Here is a 12,920-nt window from a genome sequence, read left to right as displayed (position 1 = left end):
TAGAAGAGCGTTGGGTCTCTAATATTAGAGAGAGAAAGCTAAGAGTTTGAAGACCGTATAAACGAGAGGTAGGGAGCCTCCCCGTTTCCCTCGCCCTCGGCCCTCCCTCTGCATAAGAGAGAATGCCTGCCTCTCACCTGCCCTTCTCAAAACCCTCCCCCAAAAACAACCCATTAGAGAGACAGAGAAACAGCAAAGGGGGAAGGGGAGCTCTCTTTGGGGGAGCTAGAGAGAGCCCCACAATGGAGATCGTAAAGGAGGAGCTCTTGCCACCATTGTTGGAATCGTCCTCGTCTGATGATTCTTCCTCATTGCCATCGTCGGTCTCCGATTTTTCGGAGGAGGAGGAGGAACTGCAGCGCCTCACGCAGCGGGAGGCGCCCCCAACAGTGGCAGCACTTGCTTGTGCTAAGAAGCGTCTGACAAAGCAGCTCTCGATGTTTGAGACATCACGGGAGGCAGCATGGGAGCGCCGGCGGCACCAGTTCCTTAAGCAGGAGGAGAGGAGCAGCAGCTTCAATGGGTTTGTGGGACGGAGCTTGACCGATGAGGACCTCGACGAGTTGAAAGGGTGCATTGAGTTGGGTTTTGGGTTCGACCATGACCACGAGGATCGCACCCTCTGTAATACATTGCCTGCCCTCGATCTCTACTATGCTGTCAACAGGCAACTGTCTGACTCGAAGATGACGACGACAACTGCATCAACACAGGAGGAATCTACTCCGAGCAGCTCCGGCGGCCAATCTTCTTCGTTTGGGAGCCCCAGGAGCCCTAACTCCTCCGAAGCATGGAAGATATTCACCCCTGGTACGCACACCCTCTATCTCTTACATTAAGGTGTTTCAGCCTAAGACTCCCTCCGATACATTAGAGTTTCAGATTCATATTCCATCCTAAGACTTCTCTCTCTCTTTTTCTCTCCTCCATTAATGAATTTCATCCTACTTTCACTTTTACTCCCGGTGGAATAATGGTTTTGCTGCTTACAAATCTCTCTCATTCCCTTAAATGGGATTTAAGTAATACTTTGTAGGCATTTGTTTGTTTTAGAGAGAGGAGAGGGATAAGTTTTTACAAGGCTTAGGATTTATGAAAACATAAATGTTCATAATGGCTCCAAAATCAATTTCCAAAAATGTTCATAAAATTTGAAACTTAAAAAGAATGTACAGATCTTGCTGTTCTTTGAATACTGATTTTTAGGGCAAAATGGACAGTCTAGTTATACACTATCTTTAGATCTTGAAATCCTAATATTTTTTTTCACGTGATGAGGCTTTATTTATTTTGATAAGGCTGCCCTATCAAACCATTTTCCAAACGTTAAAGATAGTTGACTTTGTGATGACTTCTAAGATTTCAGATTAGTTGACTTGTGAGATTTGCTTTGTTATTTGTTGTGCAGGGGACAACCCTCAGCATGTGAAGAGGAGGTTAAGGCACTGGGCGCAAGCTGTTGCCTGTTCAGTCAGGCAAATCTGTTGAGCTAAACCGAACTTTGAAGTTTGCTTCCTTCCTTTGGGCCATGGTCTCCTTAGGTTTTCATCAGAAGAGAGACCACTTCCCTTTTAATGCCTCTCTCCTATCCGAGAGAGAGAGAGAGAGAGAGAGAGAGAGAGAGAGAGAGGACCTGCCCCTTTATGCCATCATCTCTCCCATACCATGCTAGAGAGAGAGGACCTGCCATGCATTCGCCGGCTTTTAGACATTTATAAGAGATGTTTATGTCAAGACAAGTTAGTTTATCTCTCGTTATTTCTTTCATCTTTTCTGTCGAGCTCTTTTCGCTCTCCATAATCCCCCAAATTCAATGTAAAGTTTGAAATTTTCCCCTTTACAAGTCCTGGTGCATGTAAATATTTGGTACCTTTCATTTAAAAAAAATTAAAAAATTAAAATTTTGAAAACTATCATGGCCCGTCTTTCTGTTACAAAAACCAGCCTTTAACAACTCGAAAACTCGAATACCCAGCAATGTTATTAGAATTGGAGCACCTTGGACAGAAAAGAGCACTTCTGTTCAGATTTGGGAAGTCCTCCCTTATATTTTTAAAGCCAATTATTAAATGTACCTCGAACCTCCTGCAGAATTTGCTCCCTGTCCAGCAATGCTAACATTCTTAGTAAGTTACCCCCTATCCGGCAATACAAACATTTTTCTTAACTCAATGCAAACATTCTTAAGTGGAAAGCTTAACTCGGAATAGAGAGAGAGAAGAGAGAGGGCGTGCAGCTGTAAATTGAGAAAATTTCTCAATTTACATCAACATACCATTAAAGATTAGAGGTGAGAGAAATGGGTAAGAGTCTTGGAAGAGAAAACTAGCAACCAGCAAATCATATCAAGCAAAGTACTAGGGGGAGAGCATTAGAAGAAAGAGGAGGAGAACACAAGGCATGAGATCAAAATATGAATATGGTAGGGTTTATTCATTTTATTTGCTGGTTATAGGCAAGGGATTGTGTGGTTGAGGTGAGAATCAGTGGTTGGTAAGGAATGAATTGCAGAGAGAGAAACCCATTTGTTACTCAAAAACCAGAGTGAGAGAGAGAGAGAAAGAAGCTTAGAGAGAGACCCCTTTGTCGCATTGGGAGGCAAAGGGCAAGAACTAGAAGGTTGTGGTGAGAGAGAAACTGCACTGAGGTCTTGTGACGATTAGGGGAAGAGCTAGAAGAATTGAGTGTTGTTAGAAACTGCACTGAGGTCTTGTGAAGATTAGGGCTCTGGTTCTGCGAAGCCACCATAGTTCAATACCATGAGAGAAGAAGATCGGATCTCCATGCCGCCACAGAGGCTGCCTGAAGGTATTCAGCCGCCCCTACCACCACCAGATGGCTCAGGTCCTCTCCAGACCTAACCAAGAGAACCCAAACCCCAACTCTCTGAACCCAGTTCTCAATTTTGAAGCATCGTGGTCCAGGACCATGAACTATGATCGAACCCTTTGAACCCAATGCTTTTGCCCTATTTAGATGACATGCCGGCTCCACATTTGGAGCCATGGCTCAAACCTGTGGTTTTAGATGACAAGGTGGAGCCATGGCTCAAACCTGTGGTTTTAGATGACAAGGCTTCTGCTTCTCGATCTGAGGCGGCTCCACCCTTTTTGCTACGCCCTTTCCCCCCAAAAACCATCGCCTCCTCTCTCTTCTTCAATTCCCATTTCTGCTTTGAACATTGTTATCTTTGAACGGCATGGGTTTGTTTTCTAAGTTAGGAGTGATATGGTAATTGAAATGCCGAACAATAATGGTAACTTAGTAAAAACAAACCCATGTCCGGTGTTTGCATTGCCAGACAAGGGGATAGATTATGAAAAATAAAAAACCCGTGGGAAGGGGGGGAGGGGTAGTGCTCATAATGTCACCCAAATGACACCCCCATTTTATTTGAACTTTGAGTATAATCAAAGATACACTCACAACTACCCAATTTAAAATCTCACAGGGAAAAGATTTAAATAAGGGCATTACCTTATCATGTAGAATTGCGGATGCCCATAAAAATTCCATCGGAAAATGTAGTTTTAATGTTGAAAAACCCTTTGATTGATCATCTCGACAACGAGATGTATGACTATGAAAAACAAAAAGATTTTAAGTTTCAGAAATAGTGCATTTTACAACATATTATCTACACCATCCATTTTCAAGATTTTCATATGTTTATAGATCTACTTGATTTTAACCATTTTTAAAATTTTAAATTTTATAATTAGATATAAAAATAGATTTTGAGATAATTCTAAGAACATTTTACATCAAAATTATATACCATGATAAAATTTGAAGGTGCACCTTACCTCTACACCTACGGATGCATCCGTATACAAACTCCACCCATCTAACAGACACTAAAAGGTAAATCGTTGCACTAAAAGTAAATGGTCTCTTTATATATTTTTCCTGTGAGACCATTTATCTTTGTTACAAGGTCGCAATTATTCTTAGCCAATAGATGTCAAATTGGATGACTTGAGGTGTATCACAAAGTTCAAAAACTTTTCTTTAAACTTTGAATCTATTAAATTTTTTTTTATGTATTCATGTTATTTAAATAAGAAGTCTGGACTCAGAGCACCTAAATTAGCAATTAAAAAGAGGAATACAAGAATTCTAACTTCATTAGGGCTGTGAGCTTGAGTCAGTCCACTCAATGAAATATTTATGGTTTGTAACATAAAACATCGTCCACTTCGTTTCTTAGATGGACAAAAGTAGTTCATTGATCAATATTACCCTAGCATAATGAATATTTCCCTTTTATTAATTATTAATAAGTTCGTATGAGTGCTAGGCTCTAAACAATCAAATTAGGGTGCACTCCAAAATTTCATTAGAGGAAGTTGTTTTGATGCCCAAATATCTTCAAGTTGATCATCTGGACCTCAAGATGGATGGACATGAGAAAAAAATGGATTTCAAGATTTGGAAATAGTACATCTTGTAATACAGTTTTGGACCGTCAATTTTTAAGATTTTCATAGATCTCCATATTTCTCCATACTATTCGAACGTGCGCATTACTTTGATTATTTAGAGCCTCGGCCTTGTAGAAACCGCACCCATTACGTAATAAATAGCCATAATTGATGTTCCCCTTTAGCAATTATGTACTAGTTGCATCTTTTGCATCAACATTACCTACCCAAGCACATTTTTCCTTCTTTGAATGTAGGATATTGGAATTTTTTTTGGATCCATGAGTCTAAGTAGGAGACAATATACCTTGTTGTTATTGGTCTGTCTTTCATTCATATAACTGCCTATCACAATCATCCTTTAGCTTTGGCTTAGTGGTAGATACATCAGTTAGGGTGAGGGAGGCCAAGGGTTCAAACCCATGGAGTTTGTCTCAAAAAAAAGAAAAGAAAAAAAAAAGCAAACAAAACTACCCTACCCCTTTTGTTAATCATCCCATTGTAATTGAAAAAGCATTATTGATCGAGGAAATCTATTTATGCATCCTAATTGCTTTTTTTTTCCCCTCTCTGTCTTGCTACTTCCTTGACTTTGGAAAGTTTATTCTATATTTTTTAGTTTATTTTTGGTGGATGATACAATTTTGATCGATGAGACCCAAAGCGGCAAAGTTAGAACTTTGAAGGGATGCTTTAGAATTTAAAGGATTTAAATTTAGCCAAACTAAGACATAATATATGGAATACAAGTTTAGTAATAGTATGAGCAGAGACTAGAAAGTAGTTAAGATTGATGGCCAAAAAATACAAAAAAAAACGCACTTTTGATATCTTAACTCCATAATCTAAGAAAATGGAGAGATTGAGGAAGATGTCACACATAGAATTAGAGCTAAGTGGGCGATATGAAGATGTAAAACTGGAGTTTTATGTGATTGTTGCATATCAATGAAGTTGAAGGGGAAGTTCTAGAGGACACCTGTGAGACCAGTTATGTTTTATGGGGAAAAATGTTGGGTGGTTAAGAAATAGCATACCTATCGGATGAATATAGCTGAGATGAGGATGTTGAGATGGATGAGTGGTAAGACAAGAATGGATATAATTCAAATTAATGCATTAGAAAGAACTTAGTTGTTGCTCTAATAGGCGATAAGATGATAGAAAATAGACTTACTTAGGCTGGCCATGTGTAGTGCAGACCCAGTACAACACCTGTTGGGATGTGTGAGTTTGTTCAAGTAGAAGGCTAGAAGGAGACAAATGATAGGCCTAAAATAATATAATTAGAACTAGTGAGAAAATATATGTGGAGTTATGACCTCACTGATGGTATGGTTCTTGTTGGAGCAAAATGACATACCAGAATTCATATAGATGACCTTAAGGAGTTGGAAAAAGGCGATGATGATGATGATTATTATTATTTTACATTAGTACTAAGTTTCAGTCTCACATTGAGGAATAAAGAAGAGAACGTCAATTTTAAATATAAGAATACCTTTTTTTGTTGCTTATAGCAAAGAGAGAGAAGACATGTGTGAGCTGAAAGAAAGACCTATGTGATCTTTTACCGGGGAATACATTTTTTTTTTTTTTTTCCACCCCTTTCTTTTGGCAAAATATCACTTACAGGTGGTGTTTATTATAATAAGATTAATTTCAAAATAGAATCAACATAACAATAAAACCAAGATCTTCACAACTTGATACCATTGAAACAACTATGCACTATGCTTGAGAATAAAGATAAGATTGCAAGAAATAAAAGGAAGAGTGTCAGAGATTACCTCAACCGGGCTTATTACGCTCCACGAGTCACCACCATCTGATGGTGCAGGATCAACGGTCTAGCTTCAATCTCGAATCGAGAAAGCAAATTTCGACCATGCCATTCCAATGGAACATGAACCCCTTTGATCACAAACTCAAACCCTAGGTGAATTCTCTTAGCAACGTAGTTTGAGAGAGATAGATTCTCTTTTTGCTAAACCCTAAAACCTTTAGCCATAAATCCATATTTTAGAGATAGGAGAGAGAAGAACTCCACAATCTAAACCCTTAGGTTCTTTCACAATGTGGGAGAGAGAGATCAAACATGAGAGAGAGAAATTTTCTTAAGAGAGAGATATCAAACATGAGAGGGAGAAACTTTCTTAAGAGATAAAGAGAGAACGATAAGGTGTAGAGATTTTGGGTAGAGACAATCCTTTTTTTATAGGCTTGAACAAGATTAGGGTTTTTTAGGGTTTTCTTTGGCTTACCTCTTCTTGTGAGATTGAACATAGACCGTCGATCAAGGGTGACTTGTGGGGTGAGAGATTCAAGCCATCCATTCCATAGATGGGCCATCAACATTATGGAAGGTGCATGGACCATTATCCCCCTTTCCTTAACCATTTTTCCATCAATAGAAATTATATAAATTAAATTTAATTAAAATATTATGCATTTCCATAATCTTTCACAAAATATTTCAAAGATATATCAAGTAAATATACACTTTCAATATTTGGTCAATATATAGTCAAAATATTCCATATCTTATTTGACCACATGCCATAACATAAAATTACCAAAACATGAAATAGCTTAAACTCTAAGAAAGAATCCAATGGGTGGGGCGTGCCACCCATGTGTGGCACATGTGGGCCCCACCCACTTTACACATGGTGGGCGCATGTGCACTATGGACCCCTCCATGATATTTTATATAATTTTAAACAATAAAAAAAATTCTAAAACATTATTTGAATTTTATAATTTTGTAAAATCAATATCTTCATTTTTATAAGTCCAAAAAAATTATAAATAAAATATCAAATGACTCATAAAAATTCAAATAAAAATTCTAAAATAGTTTCTATCATAAAACAAACATAAGTACATAAACTTGATGGGAAATGGATCCATATAGTTAAGAAAATTAATTTGCAATCATAGGGCACTCCACCTTCAACTGTGGACTACATACCACACTTGCCTTATCGAATTGACACAGCGTTTCCCATGACCCACAGTCCAAGCAGGGGCTCATCAGCGGGTCACCAAAGTCTGGAGGATGAGGCAAGGGGTCGCAATCCCAATCTGTGGATTACAGGTCCTCCCTCAGAGACAAGTCAAGGTCACCAATACCTTATGCGACCACAGCTCTATGGCGCATAGGTGTATCTCTCGTACATGTATACGCTTCACCCTAAAAGGTGGATTTCTGGCTTTCCCGAACGATCTATCGATATACACGCTGTGTGATGGTACATGGATGAGGTTTTTGCCCCTGTCTATGTAGATCACCATCACATACAAGGGTCACACAGTCCCTTGGCTCACTCATCCTGGTATGTTCTCAGACCTCATCAAGGGCTAACCCATAAACCCTCATCTGTTTGTTCTTCATGCCTAGGTAACGTAGGTTTTTTCCAATCAACTGCCCTAGATCGTCAAGTACAGATCGGTATCAACAAACCATCGTTTACTTAGTATGGTCCACGAGAGACCACACTTCCACTGAGTTCATGTTCCACTATATTATTTCATTTTACAAGCACTCATAAGGCCTTTAAAGGCCATATAAACCCAACATGAGCTCATGAACAGTTCAACACACATGCTCACAAGCACATTAGTCAATGCAAGTGAGTTTAATGCATACTTTGCACTTTGCATAGACATTCTTAGCCTGTGCACAAGTAAAGATAAGCTCAATTTTTTTTTTTTTTTGGGTAATTTAGTGGAGAAGACATGCCCCTACTAGTTTTTTCAAATAGTTTAGGAGTTAATGTTTTGAAGGATGTTAGTGGATTCGTTTAAATAGTTAAGGAGTTAGGCTTTTGAAGGTGTCAGTGGGTGATGTCAGTGAGAATAAAAACCATAAAGTGGTGACTAGGGTATGGGGATGCTACCACCACGATCCCAACCCTTTTCATTGAGAACCAAGTTGAATTGTTGACCATGTGGATCTTATCTATAACAAAGAGAGATCTTAGTGTCTCTTGAGTTGATTTAACATAACAATGTCACTTAACAAGAGTTGCTTGATGGAAGTGTAGGTTCTGTCGTTTAGGGGTAGAATTACCCTAATGAATACAACTATGGCGAATCTTCTTATTTATTTCTTCTCGTTGTTTAGGGCTCTACAAACTGTGATAAAATTATTTGGAGAATGATGAGAAATTTCTTATGGAGTGGGTCCCAAGACAAGAAGAAATTCCATCTAATTAAATAGCAGATAGTTTGCTTGCCCAAGAAAGAGGGAGGTTTCGGGATCAGGAAGCTCAAAGCAATTAATGTTGCTCAGCTCACTAAATAGTGCTGGAGATCTTGCACATCACAGGGGCAGTTATGGTTGTAGGTTATTATTTCTAAGTATGGTTGGGATCCCTACCACCTTATCCTGAAGAAGCTGACCATTGGGGTTTCTGCATCTGCTATTTGGAGGGGAATTAACTCTGTTAGGTTGTTGTTTCTTGCTTATAGCAAGGTTATGGTGGGTGATGGCTTAACTTCACAGTTCTGGTCATTTAAATGGTTTGGATATTGTCCTTTAAGGATACAATATCCATGGATGTTCTTTAAATGTGCTCCTAAAATGGCAAGGGTTGGTGATTTAGCAGAGTATCAAGGGGACAAGGTGGTTTGGAATATTATCCTCAATGCTAGGAGGGTGAATCATGTGGTGGAACATCAATACTCTCTACTATTGACACAACTTTATGTAGTGTCTTGCCCCTTTTAGAGGTGATATGGTGATTTGGGAACTGGAAACCAGTGGAGTCTTTTCGGTGAGGTCTCTGCACAAATGCTTGTTAGTGGAAAGATTTATCTGACCAACTCCTGTTCTTTTAAGGTGTGGAAGTGCAAGGCCCCCTTAAGAGAGAGATTTTCTTTGGCTCCTTAGCTGGGGCCTGAATCTAATGATTGAGAAGTTGCGCATTAGAGGAATTCCTATTGTGAATGTTTGCCTCGTGTGTAAACAGGATGTGGAGTGTGCCCCTCATCTCCTTCTTACCTGTCCTCTTGCATGCCTAGTTTGGGAATGGCTTCTGATTATGTCTAATTGGCACTAGGTGATGTTGTGTCACATTGAAGGCATCTTTCAATATGGATGGTTGCATCCTTTTTCTAGCTTGGGAATTTTCTTATGGTGTCTTTGTGTGGTTACCGTGCTTTGGACTATTTGGAAGGAGAGGAATGCTCGACCTTTTGAAGGAAAAGTAATAAAGGATACCATCCTTAAAACCATTGTTGTTTACGCCAGGCTCTCCCTGCTTTAAGCATTTCCATAAGGAGTTTTTTGATTCACACTTTAAGGACCTCTTGGCTTTAAGGTAGAGGAAGTTTATTAGGGACAGTCGGTGGTTCCCACTACCACATGAGTGGGTTAAGCTTAACTTTGATAGCAGTGTGATGGAGGATGGTCGGGTGGCTAGCTATGGAGGTCTTCTCAAGTATTGTATGGGGATTGTCCTATGGTCCTATCATGGTAGTTTTTATCCATGCACGGCCAATGAATCAGAGCTTTGGGCTTTTTTTCATGGGATCTCCATGATCAAGGAGGTTTACAATCAGATTCTTATTGAAGGATATTCCTTTAATATCATTAAGCGGTGCCATCAACCATCTGCCACTCCTTGGCAATGGATGCACATCCATGACTGTATTGATCTATTACTTCGAGATAGAGAGGTTCAAGTCATCCATATTCAGGAGCAGAATGGTGATGCTGATGCACTAGCTAGGTGTGTTCCTCTTTGATCTACGGGTGGCCTTTCCCACCCTTTCTCTTCTCCCCTTCTTCCCCCTCTCACTTCCTTTCTTGCTTTTTTTGTTTTTCTTTTGTTGCAACCACTTTTCATTTATCGATGAAAATAATTGTTAATTATTAAAATAAAAAAAAAAGAAAAAAGGAGTTGCTTGATGGTCATCTTGTTGGTTCGTCATTATGTGCTTCGGGATATTGTGAGTCTTGTGCCATGTTGCTGACGTCATGAGTGTGTACGATTCAATTTTTGGATAGTTATGACTATTGCCTAACCACTATAAGATAATTGTGTGAGGTTTGTATAAGGTGCCAACCTTATAATAATGAAGTAAGGTGCGCCTTAAAATTTTGCCGAAATACAGTTTCGCTGCCATAAAGCCTTGCAATGATATAAAAATTTATTGTTGCCCCCAATTATGAAAATCAAAGTTCTAGTAATAATAACGATCGAGCATATCTATAAACATTTGAAAGTCTTGAATATGGATGGTCAAGATAATGTGTTAGAAGAACTATTTTTAGAACTAGAAATCTCTCTTTTCTTTTTTTTTTTTCCATGCCTATGAATTTCGAGGTTGAGATGATCCATTTACGGGTTTTCCCTAATAAGAATTGGGTTTTTTAAGTGCACATTTCCCGTACAATACAAAGTTGAGACCTTCTATAAACGTTTTCCAAAATAATTATGACTAATGTATGAGTTTACTATTCCATTAAACATCATATGAAGAGTCACAATGCACCAAATTGTCACAACCTAGAACCCCCCCCTCCTCTCTCTCTAAAATAATATAAAGACATCTCTGGTGCTTTTGCATGAATAACCTTTATACATATTTGGTAGTATTGGTTCGGGGTAAATATTGTTATGAGATCGTACAATGACATGCTTGAAAAGACGAAAATCTCTCCTAAATGTTCACAAAACTTTCAAATAAAATAATTATTTCATTGCCCATTTTACCTACACCCATATGCCATATTTTAAAAAATAAAAATAAAAAAATAAAAAAATCAAGACAATGTTCCTTGGTGAAACAATAGAGACGTACATAATTACCATCAAGGGTAATGACTAAGACTTTACAAACCTAGACTAATCCTGTGGAACTAACTTCAAAAGGTGGAAGCAAAAGATGGTATTTTTTGTTGCTCAAGGTGGCCTTGTCATTACCAAACAAACGCCGGAGTTACTATTTGCGTGTATTTTGTATCTCTTAACTTAGGGAAAATTTTGTATAGAATCTTAATTTTTTATATTATTTTATGAAAGACTCTTTTTCTGTTTTTCTTTCAAACGGCATAAAGAAATCTCTAAATTTTCACCGTATCCCCTCATCTCTTATTTCTCTTTTTTATTGACTTTCGTCCATAAAAATTAGCTTTAACAAATCTTTTTATACTATTTCATATCAAAAAAAAATTTAACACTATTTTTCCCTTTCCATCCATTAAAAACGTTTTTGAGTTGAAATAGTATAAAATTTTTTATTGGGACTAATTTTTATGATCAAAAGTCTATAAAAGAGGGAGATAAGAGATGAGGGGGTATGGTGAAATCTTTAGGGGTTTTTTTATTTCGCTTGAAAAAAAAATAGAAAGAGGGTCTACCATGAAATAATACGAGGAATAAGGGTTCTATAAGAAATTTCCCCCTTAATTTATCCCAATGCCACCTAAATATATCTCAAAGGCCAAGGTATGAATGACTAGATATCTTAACCAAGTTGTAGCATCCTTATACCCTATCACCACTGACCCCACTCTACTAAAGCCTTAAAAAAAAATTAACTTCTAAACTATTTGAAAAAATGTTAGGGGCTGTCTTCCCCGCTAAATTAGGAAAAAATAAAGTGTGAAAGGGGAATGAATGAGAGAGTAGCCAAAAAAAATAAAAAAAATGAAATAAAATAAAGGAGAGATATATGCATGGGTAATGAATGAAAGGCTAGCGAATAAGGGAGAAGGGGATCCAATGTGAACAATTTCTAATTCTTCCTCAATTGTAATTATCATGTGTATATTTTTATTTACTCTATCTTCTTGTATTAGAATAACCTTTATTTTAAAATAATCTACTTAATATATAAAAGACAATATTATAACTGAGAAACCATCACACCAAGGCCTAAGAAGTCTGCCATCCCTTGTTCCTTCCGTCGTTTGATTTCCATTTTCTTTTTGGTGAATTCAGAAATTTTGCAGGAGAAAGACAGTTGCAAAATGAAGGGGATTTCTGGAGGAAATTTTCTGATTTTGGCATTTATCATAGTCTTTATCTTCCATGGCGTGGATGGAAGAAAAGGCACCATGAACAAAGAGTCGACAGTAGAGGCAGATCGCAAACATTTGAATTGACCTGCAGTGAAAACCATTCAGGTCATTTTGTAGGATTTGTTCTTATGTATTTTTAAAGGGCATTTACCTTTGATACATAGAGGCCACAATTATTTACAATCATTCGATATAAAATTTGATAGCATGGATGTGTCATAAAGTTCAAGACTTTTTTTTTGAAGTTTGAGCTTGATTAATAAAATAAATACAACCATCAAATTTTACATCTCATGGTCAAGATTAATTATAATCGCTTTGTACCAAATACAAATTGATCTCATTATATACTTTTCCATATTTAAATACAAGCATGGGTTTTTGTATAAGCATGGGTTTAAATACAAGCATAGAAAGGGAAAAACAATGTTAAAAAAGTTTTTGAGATAAAATGGTATAAA

General features: G+C 37.7%; 1 protein-coding gene across 1 annotated transcript; it reads left to right on the top strand.

The window, feature by feature from the left end:
- On the top strand, positions 1–1,767 carry LOC18427431 (uncharacterized). The gene is made up of 2 exons (XM_006836481.4): positions 1–810; positions 1,409–1,767. The coding sequence occupies exons 1-2, from the start codon at positions 123–125 to the stop codon at positions 1,486–1,488; spliced, it is 768 nt and encodes a 255-aa protein (XP_006836544.3). The 5' UTR covers positions 1–122; the 3' UTR covers positions 1,489–1,767.
- The last annotated feature ends 11,153 nt before the right edge of the window (positions 1,768–12,920 follow it).

This window comes from Amborella trichopoda, chromosome 12 (genome assembly GCF_054954075.1).
Source record: "Amborella trichopoda isolate Santa Cruz 75 chromosome 12, AtrichopodaSantaCruz75HAP2 v2.0, whole genome shotgun sequence".
In the NCBI taxonomy this organism is placed as follows: domain Eukaryota; kingdom Viridiplantae; phylum Streptophyta; class Magnoliopsida; order Amborellales; family Amborellaceae; genus Amborella; species Amborella trichopoda.
This window is presented reverse-complemented; position numbering and strand designations above follow the sequence as displayed.

Coding starts and splice junctions, on each gene's coding strand:
- LOC18427431 (XM_006836481.4), top strand. CDS start 123: ATGCCTGCCTCTCACCTGCCCTTCTCAAAACCCTCCCCCAAAAACAAC. Junction 811..1,408: donor ATGGAAGATATTCACCCCTG/GTACGCACACCC, acceptor TTTGTTGTGCAG/GGGACAACCCTCAGCATGTG.